Genomic DNA, 18,925 nt, shown 5'->3' with positions numbered 1-18,925 from the left:
AGAGTACATCATGAGAAACACTGGGCTGGAAGAAGCACAAGCTGGAATCAAGATTGCTGGGAGAAGTATCAATAACCTCAGATATGCAGACGACACCACTCTTATGGCAGAGAGTGAAGAGGAACTAAAGAGCCTCTTGATGAAAGTGAAAGAGGAGAGTGAAAAAGTTGGCTTAAAGCTTAACATTCAGAAAACTAAGATCATAGCATCTGGTCCCATCACCTCATGGGAATCAGATGGGGATACAGTGGAAACAGTGGCAGACTATTTTTCTGGGCTCCACAATCACTGCAGATGGTGACTGCCGCCATGAAATTAAAAGACGCTTGCTCCTTGGAAGGGAAGTTATGACCAACCTAGATAGCATATTAAAAAGCGGAGACATTACTTTGCCAACAAAGGTCTGTCTGGTCAAGGCTATGCTTTTTCCAGTGGTCATGTATGGATGTGAGAGTTGGACTGTGAAGAAAGCTGAGTGCCGAAAAATTGATGCTTTTGAACTGTGATGTTGTAGAAGACTCTTGAGAGTCCCTTGGACTGCAAGGAGATCCAATCAGTCTATCCTCAAGGATATCAGTCCTGGGTGTTCATTGGAAGGACTGATGCTGAAGCTGAAACTCCAATACTTTGGCCACCTCATGCGAAGAGTTGACTCACTGGAAAAGACCCTGATGCTGGAGGGATTGGGGGCAGGAGGAGAAGGGGACGCCAGAGGATGAGATGGCTGGATGGCATCACCGACTCAATGGGCATGAGTTTGAGTAAACTCCGGGAGTTGGTGATGGACAGGGAGGCCCGGCACGCTGCGATTCACGGGGTCGCAAAGAGTTGGACACAACTGAGCGACTAAACTGAACTGAAATGAACTGAATATAATTAAATGTGATACTTAATTCTAATGTGGTAAAGATCTTAAAAAAAATCATACAAAGACAAAATGCAAACAAAAATTGGTTGGTAAGCAAAAATATATTTAAAGATTATTATAAAAGCACACTACTGAGAAAATTTTACACAATAAATGCACCCAGACCATCACTTCATTTTTATTGACTAGGGTAGTCTAATTACTTCATGGGATTTCAGAGTTCCTTGATGGGTCCAATCTAATAGCAACAAGAACAAAAACTAAAAAGAAAACACTTTCCCACATATGAAATGTCATTATGAACAAAGGCGTCCAGAAGACATGTAACCTCAAGTTCAATTCTCATAATTTATAATGAAGAAAAGTGTACTCACTGAAAATTTATTATTTTAAGATTCAATCTAAGTCCCTTATCCATTTATAATCCTGTGAGGTAGCCTGCAGTTCCTCACCAGTGATCTCTGACGATACAGTCACCTTTAACATTGTGGACACCAGTGTGAAAAGGGACTTTATGTATTTTTTTCTTCTAATAGGAGAAAATTTAACACAAAGGACTAGTTATTTGAATTCAATTTCCATCTAAGTGTCTAAAACGCAATATAAAATATACTGTTCAATGAGTAAATACCAAATAGCAAACTCATTGTAGGTAATACGTACAATGTATATTTATAGTTGCTGGCAAAGTATTAAAACGTCAAGAGTTAACATTTCAACATACATTTAAGATTAACAGGCTGAATAAAACATGTTAAAAAAATAATAAAACCTAGCTTTTATGAACTCTTTAAATGAAATAAAACAGTAACAATGTATAAAAACTACACTGGGAAAACCAAGCTAATCTATCTGAAAACAAAGTTAGGGGGGAAAAGGGTGGGGAACTTACAATTCAAGTTTATCATCAGTTGAACAGGATTTTTAAAATGCAATAAAATCCACCCTACATTCAAATTTCAACAAATTTTCCATTTGATTTATATATAATTATTCTTCAGACTGAACTGTGATAAAGTTTCAAAAATTTGGGAACATATAAATTATGCCAACCATATTTGTATACTTTCTCTTGTATAAAGTTTATAGGATAAATAAAATATTAATCATGTTCTATGGAAAGCTATTAAAACAGCAATCCCAAGTCTTAAAAGTTTTGATAATTGTTGTTGAAGAAACTCAAGTTATTTAAGACATATATATGTTGAAAGAAGGTAGAAAGATGCTATCACTTTCCAGTTTTACTCTAAGATCTTCGGAAGAAACATATATAATGTCAGGAAAGTAAGCCTGCAAATTGTGGAGGTGGGTTTCATCTTGGTAACTGCAACCATCTCTTCATTTTAATCTTAAATCTTTCTTAAAATTAATATGCTAATATATGCCCACTGAGTAAAGTATTTCCATCATACAAACATAAAGAAAATGGGTTACTCAAGATCTCACGACTCATATACAATTCTGACAAGTTTTAAAAATTTATTTTAGTAGTTAAACTCACTCTATATGTACAATTTTATACCTTACTCTCTTGTAATACTGATTTGAATGTCTTTAAACAGAGTTATGACATTCTATACTTATTTTTTTAATTCATTGAGCACATACTAAACATACCAAGTGCCTTCTAAATGTGTATATACAGTATATACTGGTTACATAACATTCAGCTGTATTAACTGACCATTATTCCCTTAACCGCTTTCCTCATGATGGGTATTTAGAGCATCCAAGTAAAATATTTAGGTGTAATTCCAGAAGCACATGATTATCCATGCTTCAATTCTGCTAATACACTCATATTATCAAAATTCTTATAATCTGGTCATTATCATTTGTCAGATTCTATACATCCTAGATCAAAATTAAACCTAAATTATGTCAATTTTCTCTTAACAACAAATTATCACCACCTAGTGGCTAAAAAAGGAATCTCATTATGATACAAAGTTTCTGACTTAAGTCAATAGATCTGGGTTCTAGTCTCAACTCCATTTTAGCCAGTAATCTCTTTGAATTTTACTTTTTTATCTGAAGGGTGAGTAATTATTTTATATTTTACCTATTAGAAGGGTCAAGAAAGATACTGTATGAAAATGTGTATAATTTAGATACTTTTTAGTGTTAAACTATACTTTTAATAAATTTTCTCAGAATGCAGGATCTGAATCCAGGTTTTAATAATACCTATGAGGCCAAATTCAGAAAGCAATTTAAAAGTCACTAATTATTGCTTGTGTTTCCCCTAATTTTTACCACACACTCTGAAGAATTATATGTGGTATAAATATATAAAAATACACTTTCTTGTATCTGATATTCTTAATGTACAGGGCGAGGATTCATGAGTGTCTCCAAGGAACACATTTAAAGATTTGGCTCAGATCCTCCTCCTACAGAACCGAAGTTTATTCTTTCCATTAAGAAAGAAATATATTCCCACTGATGCAAATAAGCAAAGGAAGAATTTCTTTTTGCAGCTAAAACCTGCAGTTGAGCGCGGGGTCCTCAAGTGTAACCTCACAGCCTTGAACACTCTACGTGCTGGCCTCTCATTCTACTGGATCCACTGCCTCTTCCCCTGGCCTTCAGCCTCCACTGTGTTGTCAGCGTACTCCTTTTATTTTTTTTTATAAAATTATTTTGAATACATATAAGCTATTTAATATAAAGGATTAGCAGCCAGCAAGCATAAATAACTTATAGAAATCAAGTAAGAATAATTTTAAACAACCGATATGAGAAACAAGCAAAGGTTTTGAATTCATGGGGAAGAAATTCAAATGGCCAACAATAGATGCTCAATTTCACTAGTAAAAAGCACCATAAAATGTAATTAATTAAATTTACATCCACAAAACTCGCAACAAACACATTACTATGAGTGAGTAAATAGTAACTCTCATTCATTGCTAGTATGAAACAAAATTGGTCTGCCAACTTTGACAGTGGTTTTATAATAATAAAAAATTGATTTGAATAAGTGAAAATTATAAATACTCTATGAATAGTCACTGAGAATGAGAAACAATGTATATTATTGATGTAATCTGACTCTTCTATATTATTTTAAAAGATGGACTAAATCTACTTGTATTAAATCAAGTCACTAAATTTAAAAAATAATATTGACAAAAATATGTATTTAAATATTGAAGCAATCATGTAAATTTTTGGCAAAACAAAGAAATCACTGAGCTTCCCCGAGCTCAGTGGTAAAGAACACACCTGCCAATGCAGGAGACATGGGTTCAATTCCTGAGTCAGGAAGATCCCCTGGAAAAGGAAGTGGCAATCCACTCCAGCATTCTTGCTTGGGAAATCCCATGGATAAAGGAACTGGTGGGCAACCACTTGTAAAAGAATGAAACTAGAACACATTCTAACACCATACACAAAAATAAACTCAAAACGGATTAAAGACCTAAATATAAGACCAGAAACTATAAAACTCCTAGAGGACAGGCAAAACACTCTCCAACATTAATCACAGCAGGATCCTCTATGACCCACCTCCCAGAATATTGGAAATAAAAGCAAAAATAAAAAAATGGGACCTAATTAAACTTAAAAGCTTTTGTTTAATTCCAACAAAGGAAACTATAAGCAAGGTGAAAAGACAGCCCGCAGAATGGGAGAAAATAATAGCAAACGAAGCAACGTACTCCTTTTAAAATGCTCATCCGACCGAGTCATTCTCTGTATGTAACTCAATAATCCTAGCAGCTGAAGTGCACACCAAACTAGTAGTTCCTGAGACATTTTAAGATGTCCCTTGTTTTCTTTCATGAATGTGTTTCCCTTCTTGCTTACCAGCCATACTCTCATTCATTCTTTAAAACTCAATTGGAAATGATCTCTTCTAAGCAGTTCTCGGCTCCCCCTCCAAATTTATGTGTTCATTCCTCACTGTTCACACTATATACCTTGTAAATACTTTTACAATACTACTTGGATTGTATAAAACACTTTACTTTTGTTATCTCCCTCATTATAATGTAAAGCTTTTGATAGTATTTTTTTTCTTTTTTGGTACTCCAGCACTTAAAAGTTTTATGAATGATTTGGAAATTAAATTTAGTATGAGAAGCATCATTTTTGACCTGACTAAGCTGTGTAAACTACTGGAAAAGCGGTATATCATACACCATGAAAACATTGTTTTAAAACTAGGTTTAATATAATAAAATATCACTAATCAAAATAAAACCAGAAAAAAAGAATGGGCTGCCACTTATTCAAATATAGAGAATAGTTTTGTTCACAAAACTATACTGGTTAAAACCACAATCTCAGAGACAAGGGTTCCATGAGGACACAGTGTGATAGTAAATCTGAAATTTTATCACATACTAAACAAAATTAATAAGGATAATAATTTTGTACTTATTATCTCCATGTTTTCCTTTTTAATCCTTTAATTTTCAAGTTTTTTCTCTTAGAATTCATTAAAAAATACAACCTAACCTCACTGTGTTGTTCATATATGTGTTTCCTGCATCTCAAATGCATTGTTCTTTTAATAAAAATGACTCACCATCTCAAATGCACTTTTCTTTGACTTCTCATTGAATACCTCCTTGATTAAAATGTTAAAAATAGCATTTAAATCTTCAACAATCTATGAGCAATGAAAATCAGCATGTATTAGGGAAAGAGCACAGCTGGTGGGGAAGGGACACTGAGCTCCTTGCAAGTCTCCCAAGGGCAGCGGGGTCCAGACAGCCTTCCCGCTGTGTGCAGAGATGACAGGGCAGGTGGCAGGGAGACTGTCTAACAGCAGCATCATCATCACACGCCAGGCACGTTTCCAAGTATTTCACATGAATTGATTAATTGAATTATCACAACTCTATGAGTACTATTATTATCACCCAAGCCCAGAGGTTAAGGACACTCACATAAATAGGCACTGGATCTAGGATTAGAAACTTGCAATTTGAGTGCACAGCCCAAGTTCTTAACCATGTTAAACTGCTGTCAGCTGCATTAGTGTATTTGCAATTATGATATTTATAACTTGGGAAATGCATGTACAAACACTCAAATACATAACGATACTGCCTCATGTACCACAGTTTCAAATGAATTGAGAGTTCAGTCAGATAAAAGACAAAAAGAAAAATAATAATAACTACAAGAGAAAATCTGATAGGACTAGAATGCCATTTCCTCTAAGCATCAATAGCCAACCCATGTGAAGAATCCAGCATATGAAAAGGAGGCAGTATAACAGGTGTTTTGTTTTAATAAAGAAGGTCAAGAATCACATATATTTTGACATACATGTTTAACTGCATAGAAATGCTTCAAAGATTTACTTTCATTGAATGGTTAAGTAACTAACACTACAGGTAACAAAGACAAACAACCTTGAATCTACACTTCTGTGTCTCTTTCACATCTCAAGCTATGAAAGAGGCTTTACAGGAATTGATAGGCTCACCCCACAAATTCTAAATAAATTTTTCTCTTTCTCCATTATTTTATATTCATATAAGTGCATACAAATTTCCTATTACATATATATTTTGTAATAAATTTCAAATTTTATGATTTAGTAGTTTATAACTCTTCTAAGATGAAATTTGTTGTTAAAAATTCAATGGAGCTATGATAAAATAGTGATCACATTACTGACTGCTTAATAAATAAGATCATCTTTTAACAAGGTTTTCTTGGTACTTCAGAAAATAATTAAAACCTTTCATGATACAGCAGAAAGAAACTAAAATAAATTCTAGATGAACCAAAGAATTACAAATTTAAAAAACATTATGGAAAAATCAGTAGAAAATCTATTTGAATATTTACTCAAATTCTAGAAGAATAACTTCTTAATCTGAGAAGTTATTTGGAAAAAACAGACAACTAAAAACAGCTTTCTCATGTCAGAACATAACAAACAGAATTAAAAGGAAAATAAATTAAGTGTAAATTAATTGCCACTTTTTACTTATTTTTATACTTTGGCTACCTCATGCGAAGAGGTGACTCATTGGAAAAGACCACCTGATGCTGGGAGGGATTGGGGGCAGGAGGAGAAGAGGATGACAGAGGATGAGATGGCTGGATGGCATCACCGACTCGATGGACATGAGTTTGGGTAAACTCCAGGAGATGTTGATGGACAGGGAGGCCTGGAGTGCTGCACTTCATGGGGTCGGAAAGAGTTGCAACTGAATTGAACTGACTTATTTTTAGCAAAGATTTTTCAAGACAGTATCATTTGCAAGGTATAATAAGATGGATATTCTAATAAAGGTGGGAGAACAATCAACAGGTGCAGTGTTTTCATGAAAGGAATTTCACAGCATGTATTAAGAGTTTTACAAATATTCATACAAATGTTCAGTTAAACAGAAGAATCATGGGCTTTAAAATGAAGTAAACTTAGATTCAAAATTCTTATCAACTCTATGACCCTGTAACAATCCATACAGAGCCTCTTTTCAAAAATGAATAAGATGAAATAACTGATGGATATGGGGAAGGGCAAGGAGTAGGGATGGGAGAAGAGATAAGCAGGTTAAGTATCAATAGTTACAATTCAATGTGATACATTCTTTAACACATGCACATTAAAAGTACTAAGTGTATTTTCTACTTATTCACACTGTCATTGCATTACTTCAGGATCTTACTATCCTATAAACATAAATTCAGGAACTGGTTCTTCCATACCCAACTTTTTATCTCCTCCCTTAGCCCTCCTGAGGATTAATTTTCCTAAAGCACAGTTCTATTTAACTATATGACTCAAAGACATACTTAAGTCATTGCTCTTCAATTACCTATAGAATAAAGGATAAAAGGGGAATCAGGAAGAATTTATTGAGATTGTAAAATGAGCCACGTATTTGACAGACATCATCTTCTAGTAAGGGAGTTCCCTGGTGGTTCAGACAGTGAGGAGTCTGCCTGCAATGCAGGAGATCTGGGTTCAGTTTCTGGGTTGGGAAGATCTGGAGAAGCAAATGGCAACCCACTCCAGTATTCTTGCCTGGAAAATCCCATGGATGGAGGAGCCTGGTAGGCTACAGTCCATAGGGTCACAAAGAGTCAGACACCACTGAGTAACTTCATTCACTCACTCACTCAGTCTCCCAGTAAAATAGATACTGTATCATTATTCCCACTTTACAGATGAGGCAGCAGAAAATCAGTGCAGGTTATTAAGTGATGAACCAGCTAGGCAATGGTGGACTTCAGATTTGAACCGTTTTTGTCACTATGCCATCATGCTCTTCGAGCTGTTAGTCGAACTATGAGATCAATAGGCATTTTCCAGTCACACAACAAACTTTCTGCTAAAATAATCTAACGTCCAGTCAGACAACAACAAGCACTACTTTTACTACTTCTATTTACCATTCATATCACTCTCTATAGCTAGATATCCATACTACAATAGTTAAAATTTTATTTACTTGCACATCTTAAAATCTCAGATGTCTTTGACACTTTTTTCTTAAATTGTCTCCTAACAGACTTCATCTAAATTCCAATTACTTAAATCATCAGCTTACTGATCAGATCATGCCACTGATTATAAATGTTCAGTTCTGTGTCAGGCATTGCAATGGGTGCTGAGAAATAAAAATAAATATACACGATCATTCCCTTTGAAGAGCAGCCAGTTATATAGCTTTAGGGCACTTGTCGAGGCTAGTTGGCAGGACAGTTATTACAAGTGCCTCATGGGCTCTTCTAGGTTGGAAGCATTTGGGACACATAGATCCTGTTGTATTTACCTGTGTCTCTTTGAGCATTCGACTTATTGCCTGACACACAGTACTTAGAAAATGTTTGCTAAATGATCGAATGACAGACTCTGTTATACACTCAGGTATCTTGAGTTCTATCTTGTAACTGTTTCGTGATGCCCTAGACTGCGCTGGAACCCCTTTAGTGGGTTCTTCACAATACTCCTATAATGTTCTGCATTCAGATCTGTGACACGGTGTGAAACACAGAAACACAGAAACACAGAAACAGAGTTAACACTGAAGAGGAAACAAAGGCCCAGAAGGGTGATGTTACTGGGCCGGAGGGCCAGTTACTTTTAACTCACGAAAGTGAATACTGAAGCCAAGACAGAAAAGAATGGATTCCATCCATTATATCACACTGCTTCTTAACTCAATGAATAGCTTAGTACTTCAATAAACACAAAGGCGGTTTATTAGTTTGCTCAAATCCTGTCTGTACAGGATTTCAAAGTGCATTCTAAATTTATTTACAACACGATGGTGGTGGTTTAGTCACTAAGTCATGTCCGACTCTTGCAAGCCCAGACTATGGCCCTTTTCATGGAATTTCCCAGGGAAGAATACTGGAGTGGGGTGCTATTTCCTCCTTCAGGGGACCTTCCCCACCCAGGAATGAAACCCACATCTCTTGCATCTCCTGCATTGGCAGGTAGATTCTTAACCACTGCACTACCTGGGAAACTATGAATAGGTCTCATATGATACACAAAGTGCTTCCAAATAATGTTCCAAGTAAAATCCAAAGTATAGAATTAAACAAGTGAATCAAAATATTTAAATTGCCAACATCTAAAAATCTTACCTACTAATATTCTGTTCTTCTTGATGCCAGTTTTTACTTCGTCATCAATCAAATCTGTAAGCACCTGACACATTACATCAATTGATTCAAGGTGCTCTGGGCAGTCATTTGATATTTTAAGTCTGTCAAACCATACATTGGAGATTCCTCCTTTCAAAGGAGTATATGGTCTGTTTAAAACCAAAAAAGAAAAAAAAATTAAAACACTTTTTAATTTCTAAAATATTAGTGCTTTGAATTAATTACAATTTCTTTCATGTTTTAAAAGTTAAAGAATTCATATTAAAGACATTCCCATACTTAACTCTCCTATACTTACATTGGTTCTATTAACATTGATTAATGCCAGTTCATCATAGTCTCTCCATCTTTTGAGTTTCATACTCTCCAGAAATTCCCAATGAAAAAAGAGTAATCATATTTTTATATATTGTGTGTGCATGTTATTTTTTCCACTCAATTTAAATGATTAATAAATCAGGTCTATGACTTCTTTAAATTTCTGCCTTGATATACTTTAATCTTTATTTTTTTTTTAAGTATAAGGATCAATATTTAAGTATTCACAGCTAAATAAATAATGGCTGTCCATGCAAAAAGTCAGGCCTCAAGAGCAGAAAATATGATTCACCAAAATGCTTTTAAATGATGGTTAGTTTGTAGCACAGAAGTTTGAAGGCTGAGTTAATAATTTAAAGGTTTCTTGATCACATCCAGGCAGATTATCTTTAGAATAGGGGTCTTCAGGTTTTTTTTTAATCAGGAGTTGGAGATATTTTATTTTTAAACCTTCTCAGAAACCTTGAAATGAAAGAATTTAAGGGGATACAAACATTCACTGGAAGTGCTCTTCATACAGATATCCCAACACTGTCTGCAACACTCAACCTGGGTCTCAAATTGAGTGTTTTGTTGGACTTACAAAACATTCTATGTGCTAAGATACCCTGAGCTGGATGTCTTGTTGAACAAGATTGATATTTTAAGATGCTTTACATTTAAATATCAGGTAGGATGGCTACAGTATTAGTGAATCTTGCTTTGGATTCTTTTAAGGATATGTGTGTGTGTGCACGCGTGCATGTGCGTGCACGCACATGCATGTGTATCCCAAGGTATTCCAAATACTCTGTTTTAATCAATTACAATGGGGTTAAGGGGTCTGGTGACAAGTTTTATGTCGGTAAACGTAATTAAGGGAACTGAAACACTCTTTCAGTTTCCGGTAGCAAACACAGAGAAGTTTATGGGGAGATATAGATATAAATATTTATGACACACATGGAGAACCAATGGTTTCTCAAAGATGAGGAACAGGATAGTTCAACAAAAGATACAGCTCTTCACTTAGCAAATCTTGCTTTCTATTTATGAGACAGTGAAAAATGGGTTTTATGTTCTAAGTAAGAAGGCCACAGAAAATTCAAACAGTGACAGAAGTATACACTATAATTTGAAAGAAATCTAAAGCAATGCTGACCACAGATGCAGGGTTTCTTCTAGATCAACATGTCTATTGCTTTGCCCCATCTCAAATTAGCTATATATTCTCACCGTCCAGAGGCAGTGAAATAAAAGCATAAAATGTATAGCCAGAACAAAAAAATGGAGGGCTAAAAGACACCAGCTGAGACCTGATTGTGCTTCCTTGCATATTCTTTAGTGAAAAACCAAGTGGAATCAACTGCAAATCCAAGCAGCTAGAGCTATTCAATTTTCATTCTGTCATCCATGGTAGCAAAAGAACTCTGCAGTCTATGCAGATCTGACTGTGGGAAACATCCAATTAATACTATCAATGGTGTGGTGTGGAAGGGAACAGGAAAACCATACAAGTGTTGCTCTGTTTTAGTCTTAACTCTCCAAAATAAATGGATATCCACTTGAGGAACCTAAAAGTCAAGAGAACTATTCTGGAAACTTTCTCGGAGAAAGCGAAAGAAATCTAGAAACAAGAGAGTTGCTCCGACTCAGACTTAACAAGAACTCATCTGAAGAGATTCTTTCATCTACTAAAATATAACTGTGTTACACACTTCACTCTGTGGCATACTTTCTGCACTGTGAATGCATATTACCAGTATCGATATGCCAGCACATAAAACCCTAACGTTCTCTCCTAGTTTATGCTGGGCTGTGCTCAGTCGCTTAAGTGGTGTCCGACTCTCTGCAGCCCCATGGAATATAGCCCACCAGGCTCTTCTGCCCATGGGATTTTTCAGGTGAGGATACAGGAGTGGGTTGCCATTTCCTTCCCAGGGATCAAACCCGCACTGCCTGTGTCTCCGGCATTGCAGGTGGACCTCTCACCCACTGAGCCATCGGGGCCTAATTTATGCACATGTATGAAATGCTGCAAACATGGGATACTTCGTCTGCGCGTGTTCTGCTCTGATGCTGACTGTCCTACTTTTTTTCCCCTTATCTCCCTATTCTTCTCCTCTCCTACCCCCTCACATATCTCGCCCTTCACACTGGGTAAACTATGTCAACCTTCTCGAATATATCCCTCAATGCTTTTCCTGCACATATATTAAAAGATGCTTCTTTACATTGTATTTGTTTTTTAACAGCACTATATGCTTTTCAAAAATGAAATAAGCCTATCTGGTTTTCTTATGTGCATTATACTTTTCTCCTTTAACAATACCTCATGGAAACCCTTTCATGTGATGTAGTTCTTACCCATCTTTTAAAATAGCTATATAGTATCTTGTAATTAAGATGCTCCATAATTTAATCAGCTACTCACTTACAAATGGGCATTTATTTGATACCCAAGTTTTAGCCACTAAGAGCAGTTCTGCATTAAACATATTTGCGTACATGTTTTTACGTACTTAGATTTTTATTCTATGGAACAGAGTTTGTGGAATAGGCCTACTGGACTGAGAGGTATAATTTGATAATTTTATCTTAATAGAGGTTTCAGAATTGCTTCCATGAAGGCTCTAAAAATTCACCTTTCTACAAGAAAAGTCAGAGAACACGTTTTTGCCCAACAGCTCTAATTACGATAGTTAACATACTTTAAAACATTACCAATGAAAGGTAGTAACTACACCTTTAAAATCAACTTTACTGAGATATAATTTACATATATAAATGTATACCTTTTAAACACACAGTTCAAAGACTTCTGACAAAGTACTTCCATAGTGATACAGAATATTTTCTTTACTTCAGAAAACTCCATCCTGTCCACTTGCAAGCGAATCCCATTCACTTCCAATGCAGCCTCTATAGATTAGTGATGCCTTTTCAGAACTCTGTGTGAAGGAATTACTTATTCATATCACTGGCTATTTTTTTCCTATTGGAATTTTGATTTTTTTCTCACTAGTTTCAAAGTGTATCTGTATATTATTCACCTAAATATTATTCACTTGTATTTCAAGTATTTTTTCCAAATAGATTTCTGCATATTGACTTAGGTATATAAAGTATCTTTTATTAAGCCAAATCAAAGACTTCACAGTTGATGTACTCTGAGAGGTATAATTTTAAATTAAACTGAATTAAATTAAACTAAAATTTTGGGTATTCTGATTTATTTAAGGTATGCACAATTCATACATTATTACATGTAGAATCCAAGATTATCTTCTAAGATTTTTGTTTTCATTTTTACATCTAAGTTTTGAATTTTTCTGGAATTTATTTCCTGCATGATGTGACCCAAGGGTTGAAATTCATTTTCTCCCTATGTGCCAATTGTGCCTGCACTGCTACAAAAACAAAACACCTTTTCTCATAAAGGTGAAGTTCACCGTTACGAGAATTTACCTCTGCCATACTGTAGTTCTGAAGAAGCTCGTCTCTCTCGCCATAGGTTCTATAAGAGAACTAAACCGTGATGCCGAATACATTTACTACATATAATGAATGGACTTCTCTCCAAAGCATCTAGAAAAGCACTAGCTCTATCCTTGGCGAAAATCAAGAAAATGACAAGTCATTTTCTCTGTTTTGTAACTCACTGGAAGAACTCTGGTTGAGAAAGGCTCTATTTTGTTCCACTGATTTACTGATCTACGCCTGTGCTGGGACCACACTGAGACATCGATGGTTGTAGAGTAAGTTCTGAGGGTGAGTCAGGAGGTCCCCCCTCCCTACCATCACTACCACGTGTCTCTCAGACTTGTCCTGCCTATTCTTAGGTATCTCATCTTCATTCTCTAAGAAATAGTAATCCAATATTTAGTAAATTTTAAAATAATTTCAAATAATCCCCTTTAAAAGTCCTTTGTGGGACTTTAACTAATATTGCATTATTGCCTGGGAGTTAACATTTTATGACCTGAATCTGGGAGGAGTGAAGATTTTTGCAGACTGCACTCTTTCCAGGATCTGCCACATTCTGGGCCTTACCTAAGGCTTCTCCTGCATCAACCCCCAGGTTCTCAGTGGGTGAGATAAAATCCCACAGCTCTGTATGGGGACTCCTCCTGCAAAGCCTAATTCTCCCTCATTCCTGTAGGCCTTCTGACTTCAGAAGCTGCTTGGCTCAAGACAGGGAGATAAATTGGAATCAGAAGGGGAGAAAGCATTCCATCCACCCCTCCTCCCAGAATCCCGTCTCAGGATTAACTTTCTTAGCAGGACTCAGAAAATAAAAGCAGGTGCTTTCCATATAGCATTAATGTCACCGTTAGACAAAATTAAATCCCAAACCAATGAAACTGCCACTAAAACCACAATGATCTTCTGAATGAAAACAATATACAACACTCGGGCTAAAGCCTGAACTGGACTGGTACTCTTGTGACTTATTTCTACTTCCCTTTTCATTTTATTCTATTTCTCTTAAGTGTTTACTTGTCTGTCTAAGCACTTAAATAAGGATGATATCATAGGCTAAAATATGAATCATTCTGGGAACTCAGCCATTAATAGAAAAAAATGACACTTTTTGTCTTTGACAGTGCCTTACTTAATTAGAGATAGATGCTCCATAGAATGTAAGTTTTACCAATTTAGCAGCTTTTTGTTCTCTCAGTTCTCTAACAAAACTAATTCTGTCCAAAGGGAGATAATAAGGAAAATGTGATGAGACAAAGAATAATTTAGATCTTTTTGTTAAGAAAACAATTAAGAATGCATAATTCTCCAAAGATGGTAGAATAGTCTTTTTCAGTAAAGCATGAAAGTAAGATTGTTTTTTAAAGCAGCTAAACAAACTGGCACATATGGTATACTCATTCGTCTTCTTCCTCAAATAAATCACTTCATTAGCTGGCATAAGACAGTTCAGACATTATTACCATAAATAAGTATATTTGGCAAAGAACGTATGTGTGGCTTCTCAACTAATCGATCAATCAAACCATTACACACTGGTAAAATATTAAGCTGGAATAGATGTTCAAGGCCTATGAAAAGAAAAGAAGCTGCCATTCAGCTTGTCACCAAGTTTTGTTCCCTGAGAGTCATAAAATCGAAAGGTCATTCACAACCTCTCAGACCCCGTCTGTAGGCCCCAGGCTCCCCCTCTGCCCTATCTCACTGCTCTCCCCACGACTCCCTAGGTTCCAGTCACACTCGCCTCGGCTCTCCTCAGAACCGCCCCACTACTGACCCAAGGACTTAGCACCTGACATTTCCTCTCCCTGGAATGCCCCTTTCCACAGTGATTACCCCTAGTGCCAAGAACAGGTATATTTGTTGAACGATGCATGTCAATAAGCATTTATGATTTGGGAATAATTTTTGTCAGTGAGAAATAATAAAGATACCTAAAATTATTGAGCTTTGCTCTGCATATCTTTTAATTCTTGTAAAAATCCATTCTGTGATTTCTAGAAAAGGGTCAAATTTTTCTTTTGTTGATTTTTTAAAAGGACGTATTTCTAAGGAATAACATACTTAGAACACATGTCTAACTCTTATGATCCCATGGACTGTAGCCTGCCAGGCTCCTCTGTCCATGGCATTCTCCAGGCAAGAATACCGGAATGGGTTGCCATTTCCTTCTCCAGGGGATCTTCCCAACCCAGGAATCCAACCCAGATCTCCTGCATTGCAGGCAGATTCTTTACCAACTGAGCTATGAGAGAAGCCCAATAACATATTAATAGATACTTAATAACATACTAATAGATACTTAATACTTAAAATACTTACAAAGAAGTAAACTACTTCTTCAAAATAGCATTCTTTTAGGACAGTTTCTTGCCAGTGAAGTGTACTTGCAGTACAGATCCACTGTTATCAGGAGACAGATCTCCTAATATCATGCTTCAGGTATGAATCCTAAGTGATGGAGTGAAGATGAGCTATTACTACTAAACCTAAATCAAAAGTGCCTAACCTTGTTTCAGAATATAAGCTTGCTGAAAAATATAAACATGCACTTCACGTGGAAAAATAGTAGAAGCACGACTGACTGAATCTTGTTACTTTTAGAATTTTTCAAAACACTAAGAAACTGTATCATATAAATTATTAATAGCTTATTAAAAATTATTGTTTTTAAAATGGAAATTCTACTAGTAAACTCAAACCAACAAGAACCTCTAATTACAAATACAGCTAAAGTATGTCACAAAAATAAAAATCTTTATTGAGCACTTCAATTAAATATAGTCTAAATTAACGTAATAAAACAATGAAGCAACATTTTCCATTTAAATCAACACAGCAGCTAAATGCTGACTTTTACTGAGTATGCCCTAACTCAGCTGATTAAAAACATCTATTAAATAGGACTGAGAAAAGGAATACCTTATAGTCAGAGTGGCAATTCACAGTTTAATCGAAACACACTGATCTGCTGTAAGAGGCCATAACGGGGTGTGAGCAGAATAGACCACTGTTCTCTTAAGTTCTTTAACGCATGTCTGACTGTTAGAAGCGAAAGCTATAACCTTGTTTGACAGTTTTCAACGTATGCTGATAAAACACACGTAACAAGCAGCATGTATACATTAAGGAGGGGAAGATAAAGGAAGCTATATGGTCATAAGGCTTCTACATTTTGTGAAAAGTGGTAAAAAAACTAACTCTAGGTAGGTAAAAGGTGTGATATATATCTTACAGTCTTTAGAACAATAAGAAAAAAACTATAAATGATAATACAGTATTAATTTTCTTAAATCCAAAAAAAGATGGAAAAGGGAAAAAGAGAAATAAAAAGCAATAAATTTAAATGCACACATAGCAATAGTTACAATAAATGCAAATGGTCCAAATAAATCACTTAAAAGACATAAACTGCTAGATTGATTAAGGAAAAAACAAAGCCCAAATTATGTTATATATCAGAAATAAATCTTAAAAATAATGGCATAGATGTTAAAAGTAAAAAGATTAAAAAGACATACGCTATACAAACAGTAAACATAGAAAAGCTGATAAATCCTATATGATTATTAAACAAAATACAGTTCAAAGCATTACCAGAGATTGAAAAATGAGCATTTTATAAGATAAAAGTAGCTCTTAATGAGGAGGACAGTAAACCTGCCTGGGAATGTACCTCAAACAGCTTAAAAACCATTAGAGAAAAACTGGCAGAACCAAAGGGAGAAACAGAACAATCTAAAATCACAGTTGGAGATAACAACACCCATTCTGTGGTAACTAATAAAATGACTTGGAATCACTAAGAAAACATAAAAATTTAAAATAAAAATATAAAATTTAGTATAATCACCTTGAACTACTGAACTCTATCGAACCCTACACACGATGAGTCACCGAGAGAGACCACATACCCATTGTGATCCAAGTGCCAGTGAGCATCAAAAGAATGAAGCTGTACAGAATACCGGCAGCAACAGAAACAAAATCAGGAATCTAGCAGGAGAACACCTAGAAAGACCCCAAATACTGGGACGTTAACAACATGTTTCTAAATAATTTATGGGTTAGAGAAGCTTGCAGAACTCTTGTTTTCCATATCTGGCCAGAAAAGTTATCTTTCATCCCACATGCTCTTCTTACAATGTGACTCAGATGCTCCCATCAAGAGGTAGAGTCAACGTCTCTCTCCTTGACTCTGAGTGGTCCTCCGACTAGAGAGGACATAGCACTAAGCAACTTCTTCTAAGACTAGGTCTTAAAAGGCAACACAGGTTCCTTCTGGTTCTCCTTAGTGCATCTGCTCTTGGACATCAGCTTCCATGCTGCCAGGATGTCCAAGACATCAGACAGTAAAAACTCATGTAGTTGTTATGGTAACAAGACCGAAGGAGCAAAGGAAGATCCCAGATATTATCGAGTACTAAGTGCCAGATACAAGCGAATCTTCAGATGATTCTAGTCATGCCCAGACTTCAAGTCTTCCCAGCAGAGGCCCCAGTTTTCACAGAACAGAAGCAAGACATTAGCACTGTGCCTTTTCTGAATTTCTAACCCACGGATAGATGACCACACTACAACTGTTGTTTGGGGTGCTTTAAGATCCCCTGGAGGAGGGCATGGCAACTGACTCCAGTATTCTTTCAGAGACGGAAATGGCACCCCACTCTAGTATTCTTGCCTAGAGAGTTCCATGGACAGAGGAACCTGTCGGTCTACAGACCATGGGGATGCAGAGTCAGACACCATTGAGCAACTAACACTTTCACTTTCGTGAGTGCATAGAAAAGATTTCAATATATTAAAAATACAAGAGAGAAAATTAGTGGGAATTACCTAAGGCAGTGATAAGAGAGAAATTTAGAGCTTTAATATAAATAGAAGGAAGGAAATAACAAATGTAAAAGCAAATATAAATAACAGAAAAAGAGCACAAAATAACCAAGCCAAAACTATCTCTAAGAAAAGATTAACAAAATTAATAACGCTTTGACAAGATAAAGCAAGAAAAAAAGATATAAATTATTAATATTGGTAATGAATAAAAAATATCGGCACAAATCCTAACAGCATTAAAAAAGAATATCATGAACAACTTTATATCAATAAATTTGGTAAATTAGATAAAAGATACAAATTCCATGAGAAACACAAATGATCAAAACTGATACAGAAAGAAACAGAAAATCTGAATATTCTCATTATATGAAAGAAACTGAATTTATTATCAAAACTTTCACAGAAGAAAACTTCAGGTCCAAATAATTTCACTAGTGAATTTTACTGAACACTGGAGGAAAAAGTAATACAAACTCAGAAAACAGGAAGGTAACATTTTCTAACACATTTTAAGAGATCTTGGGAATTCCCTGGCTGTCCAGTGGTTAGGACTCAGTGCTTTCCCTATTGAGGGCCTGGGTTCAGTCTCTGGTTGGGAAACCAAGATCCTGCAAGTACATGGCATGGCCAAAAAGTAATAAAAATAAAATAAAAAGAGACAGTATAATCTAGATAACAAAACTTTATAAGAGAAAACTACAGATCAATATCCCTCATGAATGCAGATTAAAATTTCTCAACAAAATCCTAGCAAATCAAATTAAGCTACACATAAAACAAATAATACATTATAACCAAGTGGGGTTTAAGCCAAGAATGAAAGGGTGGTTTAACATTTGAAAG

General features: G+C 35.6%; 1 protein-coding gene across 1 annotated transcript in view; it reads right to left on the bottom strand.

Annotated features, from left to right (window-relative positions):
* Positions 1–18,925, bottom strand: part of LYPLAL1 (lysophospholipase like 1) — a 34,476-nt gene that overhangs the window by 6,886 nt on the left and 8,665 nt on the right. The window contains exon 3 of the mRNA XM_065938348.1: positions 9,443–9,612. Within this exon, the coding sequence (XP_065794420.1) occupies positions 9,443–9,612 (170 nt within the window). The remainder of the gene's footprint in view (positions 1–9,442; positions 9,613–18,925) is intronic.

The sequence above is a fragment of the Muntiacus reevesi genome, chromosome 5 (genome assembly GCF_963930625.1).
Source record: "Muntiacus reevesi chromosome 5, mMunRee1.1, whole genome shotgun sequence".
In the NCBI taxonomy this organism is placed as follows: Eukaryota; Metazoa; Chordata; class Mammalia; order Artiodactyla; family Cervidae; genus Muntiacus; species Muntiacus reevesi.
This window is presented reverse-complemented; position numbering and strand designations above follow the sequence as displayed.